Source organism: Tupaia chinensis, unplaced genomic scaffold, assembly GCF_000334495.1.
Source record: "Tupaia chinensis unplaced genomic scaffold, TupChi_1.0 Scaffold000110_1, whole genome shotgun sequence".
Classification (NCBI taxonomy): Eukaryota; Metazoa; Chordata; class Mammalia; order Scandentia; family Tupaiidae; genus Tupaia; species Tupaia belangeri.
Window position 1 is genome coordinate 917,847 of NW_006159574.1, and position 6,047 is coordinate 923,893.

At 50.2% G+C, this 6,047-nt stretch overlaps 1 protein-coding gene across 1 annotated transcript in view; it reads left to right on the forward strand.

Moving 5' to 3' along the window:
• The window catches only part of INSIG1 (insulin induced gene 1), a gene marked incomplete at its 5' end in the record, with an annotated part of 12,077 nt that overhangs the window by 2,974 nt on the left and 3,056 nt on the right, over window positions 1–6,047 (forward strand). Inside the window, 3 exon segments of the mRNA XM_006143821.2 lie at window positions 642–766; window positions 1,558–1,724; window positions 2,059–2,158. Coding sequence (XP_006143883.2) covers window positions 642–766; window positions 1,558–1,724; window positions 2,059–2,158 — 392 coding nt within the window.

Genomic DNA, 6,047 nt, shown 5'->3' on the forward strand with positions numbered 1-6,047 from the left:
CAGGAATGTAGACATCTCCTTGTGCGCCAGCCCGCAAGCCGAGTGATGGCCATGGGCTGTGCGTGACATGCATTCACTGCAGAATGGAGGTGGCATGTCATGACACAGAAGGCAAATTATGGAGTCATTTCAGTTTTGTCCTCTTTAGGCAAATACAAGTATTAACTGGTAAAATTTTAATCTCTGTTAGTATGGATAGCTTTTTTTATTAAGAGAAAGTTTTGCTATAGGGCATGTGTACTCTGTGGAGAGACAGATAAAGACATAAAGAAAAAGTGAGATATCACCTCCCCGGGGGGGGATGGCCACACCAGATTTTGGGCATGCACACACATGCACCTGGCTTGAGTTCCAAGGCCCGGGATCCATGACCAGAATTGCGGTAGACTACACGGTTTATCTCTGTGTCTCAGACATATTTGTAACTGTGTCAAATAATGATTTATTTTTCCTTTCCAAGTCAGTCTGTTTTTGGAGGGAGTACCTTGAAGAACAAAAGTATAAAATTAGTCTTAATGGAACCGTTATGTGACTACCAGTAACTTTCTAGTGTGCGTGACTGATGGGGCCATTACTAGATGTCCACTTAGCGGCTGTGCGATCTCAAGCTCTGTCCTCATCCTGCTCTCTTGTTTTGACAGCTGTTGTCGGCCTGCTGTACCCCTGTATCGACAGTCACCTGGGAGAGCCCCACAAATTCAAGAGGGAGTGGGCCAGCGTCATGCGCTGTATAGCAGTGTTCGTGGGCATCAACCACGCCAGCGCTGTATCCTGACACACAGTGTGCTGTGTCCCGAGTCTGTGCCTAGGCCACGTGTTGAAGTACTGGGTTGCATTTCTACCTTCCAGCCTCCCAGCCGTCCAGCAGGTCCTGCGACATAGCAAGGACTGACTGTCGCTCCCACGTCCTGCTGGCAGGCTGGCTGGAGGGCTCTGTGTCTGCCCTTCTGCACACAGAAGTCCACAGGCCAATCTGAAGGTCCCTCACTTCTCATATCCATGGATGGACTTCGTTACGTGGGCACCGTGTGTGTGCCCCAGAGTGTGTCTCCAGAGTCTCGGGTTGGAGAGACATACTAGATAAAGCCCCTTGAACCCGCTCCCGTCCTATCTTGATAGACAAGGTCACTGTGACAAGTCCGCTCCATTGCAATCGGTCGGCAGTGTTGTAGGGACCGGTTCTGAGGGTGCTAGAGAGCACTGTTCTGGGCTGGCAGGTGCAGGCCTGGAGTGGGGCTCGTTCCTTTCACATGACCGCCGACGGAGGAGCGGGCTGTGGGTGACCTCACAGTCAAGCACACTGTTCGAAGGCCAGAGTGCCGGCGAAAGTTTCCTCCTGAAGTTCAGCCCTTGGCTCAGTGAGCCCAGGGAATGACTCGGGTCGTCATCATCACTCCTGTCACTTGGTGCCCAGTTACCCTTCCTTAGCTCGCTGTGGAGTTTCTATGGACAGGGCATTGTTTATTGCACAGTAATAAAAGCCCATGAGTAGTTCCCGTGGTTTTGCTTTTGATTCTATGAAAAATTGCTTTTTTTCCTTAACTTTGATGTCACCAGAAATTGGATTTTGCCAATAATGTCCAGCTTTCCTTGACCTTGGCAGCCCTGTCCCTGGGCCTTTGGTGGACCTTCGACCGTTCAAGAAGTGGCCTTGGGCTCGGGATCACCATAGCGTTTCTGGCTACTCTGATCACGCAGTTTCTCGTGTACAATGGTGTCTATCAGTAAGTGCGCATTTGCAAACAATGACTTTGTAAAACCATCACTTTCATGTAAACGTTCATTCAACTTAGATGCTTCTTAGTTGGCTTTTGTACAAAATTTTAAGCATGACGTTCTCAAAAATGCTGCTTGTTGAATCACGTTTTTAAATGCATTATATATAACGTAAATGTGAAACAACCAAATAGTAGCATGAGACATGTTCAGGTGGTAGCATTTCCTACTCCGTGGTTACGCTACACCCCGAGTGTCTCCATTAAAGACCCAGAACTGAACTAGGTGCAATCAAGTGCTCAGCGCGTTTTCTCTTCCCCTCTCCTCTCACTGCTGTTGTAGGTACACATCCCCAGATTTCCTCTATATCCGTTCCTGGCTCCCGTGTATCTTCTTCTCAGGAGGCGTCACCGTGGGCAACATAGGGCGCCAGTTAGCGATGGTAAGTGGCACACTCGCTGGCCCCCACACGTCTGAGCTTGACAGAATGACTTTATCTGGTTCAGTAGAATTTGCGTTGATGTACTTTAGTTCAGATTTGAGCATCAGTTAGAAAAAAACATATATTTTAAAAATTGGTGGGGCCAGCAGGTGGCATGGTGGTTAAGGCACCGGGCTCTCACATGGCCCACTGAGGTTTGAGTCCTGGACCTGGCGGCTTACTTGCTCGCTCGCTCACTCTCTCTGGTGAGCACACATGCCTTATAGCAAGTTAAAAAATGATAAAATTAAGTAAATAGTTCTTTAAAAATAAAATAGGTAATGACACTCAGGTAACTTCTTGCTAAATTATAAAAAGTCATAGATTTATAAATTTGTAATATTTCAGCCAGAGAGGAGCTATACAGTTCTGGTGTGACCCTTTCATATCACAGGCCCATCGTAACCAGCAGACGGAAGTTACTAAAATGTATTAGAAACTAATTTGGGGACCAGCAGTTGGTGTAATGGCTGTGTCGCTGGACTCCTATGCAATCGACCATGGTTTGAGTCTCGGACCGGGGGCTTAAACTCACACCAGGAACGTGTGTGTGTGTGCCCGAGATCCTGAGAGGAGAATGGAGAAGAAGGGATTGCGGCATGGCCATCCCCCCAGGGGTGATTTCTCGTTTTCTGTCTCTCTTTCTGACGAGCACACGCTCCCTATAGTAAAAACTTCTCAAAAAAAAAAAAATGTGGATGATCCTGTGCAGTGACACTGTGTTCTCTGAGCAGCTGTCACCTGACACTTCTTCCTAACAAAATCAGAGTGGTTACAGGGAATGCTGGGCCTCTTCAGACCTGAGTTGGGCAAGCCGGCCTCAGGCCACAGAGACCACGTCATGTCAGGGCCTCTGGTCTGGGCAGGTGAGGGGCCAGCTGGAAGCAGCTAGGCCTGGGCATGGAGGCGGGAACGCTGCGAGCATTGCTGTGTGCGGCTCAGTCACCTTGCAGAGGGACTGTCCCCTCTGAGCATCACACCTGTTCTTACCGAAAGTGAAAGAAGTAGTACCTACCCCCCCCAAGGCCCAGAGCCACTTCCTGAAAGAGGCTGAAGGACACATGAATGAAGGATAATTTTAGCACTTTTTAGTAGTTGAAAATGTACATTTGCACACTTTAATTAAGGAAACATTAGGGTTGACATTGACTCTTTTTTTTTAAATTATTTATTTATTTTATTTTATTCATTCATTCATTTTATTTTTTAGTTTTTTACCAGAGAGAGAGAGATAGAGGGTGAGAGAGAGAGGAATTTAGAAAGCAAACCACCAGATTCAGGACTCGAACCCTGGTCGGCCTTATGGGAGTGTCCAGCGCCTTAACCACCACGCCACCTGCTGGTCCCGACATTGACTTTTTAAACTTGAGGTGGAATTTCTGTTTGACAGTTGGCCTTGCATCTTGAAATTGCCCGGGATCAGGATGAACGCCGAGGTGTGGAGACTCGTGGTAGGCGCTTGGGTCAGCACCGAGCGCAGAGCTGACCAGGTCCGGACAGCTGCAGATTTGTGTTTTGGCCGAGGTTTCCTCCCAGTGTCCTGGGATCCGTCTTGTTCTTCCTGGTGGTGTCCTCCCTTAAAAACGAATGTCACATGGGACCAGCATATGGTATAATAGTTAAGTCGCTGGACTCCCACGTAATTGATTGTGGTTCACGTCCCGGACCCTGTGGTTTAAACTCAACCAGGCATGTGTGCGTGCATGCCCAAGATCCCGAGAAGAGACTGGAGGAGAAGGGACTGTGATGTGGCCATCCCCCCACAGCAAGTGACTTCCGCTTTCTGTCTCTGGTGAGCGCGTGCACCCTACAGCAAAAATCTCTTAAAAAAAAAAAAAGGAATAAGTCACACTGGGCCGGGTCCCACGTCAGCTCTGTGCGGGTCAGTGACCAGTGGGGGTTTCCGTGTGCTCATTTTGTTTTCCTACATGACACTGTCTCATGTGTCTACACACACCACGTAAGCGTTCGTTGTCAGCCTGTGTAAGAGAATATCGGTCTACAGTCGTCACGAATAGAATTGTAGTTGTTGCTCTTTGTGGCCCGAAGTCTCTTCAGACACTGAGGCTTCAAAACACTGCCAGCAGCGACAAATGTGAGCCGACTTTGTCTCGCCCGGGCTGCATGGGGTACCTAGTGGCAGTTCCACCTCGCTGTCAGCGTGGGGTTTAGTTTGCCTATCTGGTGTTTGGCCTAATTGATAGTAAGTGTTGTTATTAATCATGAGTAATACTGGCCAGGCTATTGTAACCCCAGCTGCTGGTGAGGGCGAGGCAAGTCATGAGTTCAAGGCCAGTTTGGGCACCATCGCAAGATCCTGTCTCTTGAAAATGGAAGGGTGGGCAGGTGGACCCTGAGGGCTCGCGGGTGTGGAGCACGCCTGCCGTTCATGAAGCACTGTGCCTCCCAGTCTCCTTCTCCGCTAACTTAGTCCTCAGAAGCCAACGCGTCAGAGTAGAAGTGGTCATTAGCCCGGCTCTAAGTGATGAAATCAAAGCTTAGGAAGAGTAACAACTGGCCAGGCAGGTGGCAGCGATGGGATGTGACCTGATGTGACCTGCGCGTCTCCTTACTCTGTTGTTGCTGCCCTGTCTGTCACCCATGCTGTGAGTAGATCAAAGAGTCTGTCAGAGTCCTCTGCCTCCCGCCATTTAAATGTGTCGCTGTCAGGCCACCTAAGGTTAGCATGCCAGCCGTTGTCTGGGTCACAGTGACTTGGTACCTGCTGGTCCTCCGTGTCCTCACCCCAGTCGGAGCCTGCTCCTGGGCCCCTGCGGACCATGGACTCTGGGGTGCCCTGTTTGTATCCTGCCAGTGAAGGAGCGGACGTGCCTTCCTGCTTCATCACGCGTCTGCTCGCTTTGTTTCCAGAACCTTCCTCCAGCAGGGTGCTAGCCTCTGGATGCCGGTGAGCGTGTCCCTAGAGTAGGAACGAGCAGCCAAGACGCCTGGTGACCTGGCCATCCCCTGAATGAGACACCTCGGCTGAGCTTCCTGGCTGCCCCCTCCCAGGTGGCTGCTCGGTGGAGGGAGAGCAGGAAGGTGGAAAGGCACGAGCGCAGAGGGACAAGCTGGCGTTTCCGCCTGCTAGTGGCTTTGTGACCCCCGGAGGATCGGGTCATGTCTTTAGCGAGACGTTGAGACCTATGAGACTTGACTGCACGGCTCCTGGCAAAGGTTTCCCATGGCTCGAGGGAGAATCACTGTAGAAAGGCGTTTCCGACTACGACAGGCCTGATAAATTTAAGGTCAAGTTGGTATTTCCTGGCACAAAGCGTGGCCTATTTAAAACATCTGTTTCAACAAACTGCTGTGGGCTAGGTCATAAGGAGGCGTCAGGTATTAGTCAAGGTTTGTGGCCTAAGCCTTCCTTTCTTCAGGTAAACAAATTGTTTTTAAGAGTGCAGTTCCCAGGATCAGCAGATGGTGTAATGGTTACATTGTTGGACTTCCATGTAGTTGAGCACGGTTTGAGTCCTGGACCTGGCAGCTTAAAACTCATGTGTGGTACGTGTACGTGCGTGCCCAAAATCCTGAGAGGAGAATGGAGGAGAAGGGATTGTGGCATGCCCATCCCCCGGAGAGTGATTTCTCACCTTCCGTCTCTGTTTCTCTCTCTCTGGCGCACATGCCCTGTAGTACAGATCTCTCTTGAAAAAATAAAAACAGTGTGGTTCCTCAAGTCACCACGAGGTCTTTTGGAGCACCTGCCGTGCCACGAGCTTTGCTCTGCTTGATGGCGATGGTAACTGGCCCTCCTGTCATTGCTGCTGACCCCTACGGCCTCTGCAGCCGCTTCCTCTGCGGCACCCTCAGTGCTGGTCGGTGGTGCGCTCTTGGTCCCGAGGGG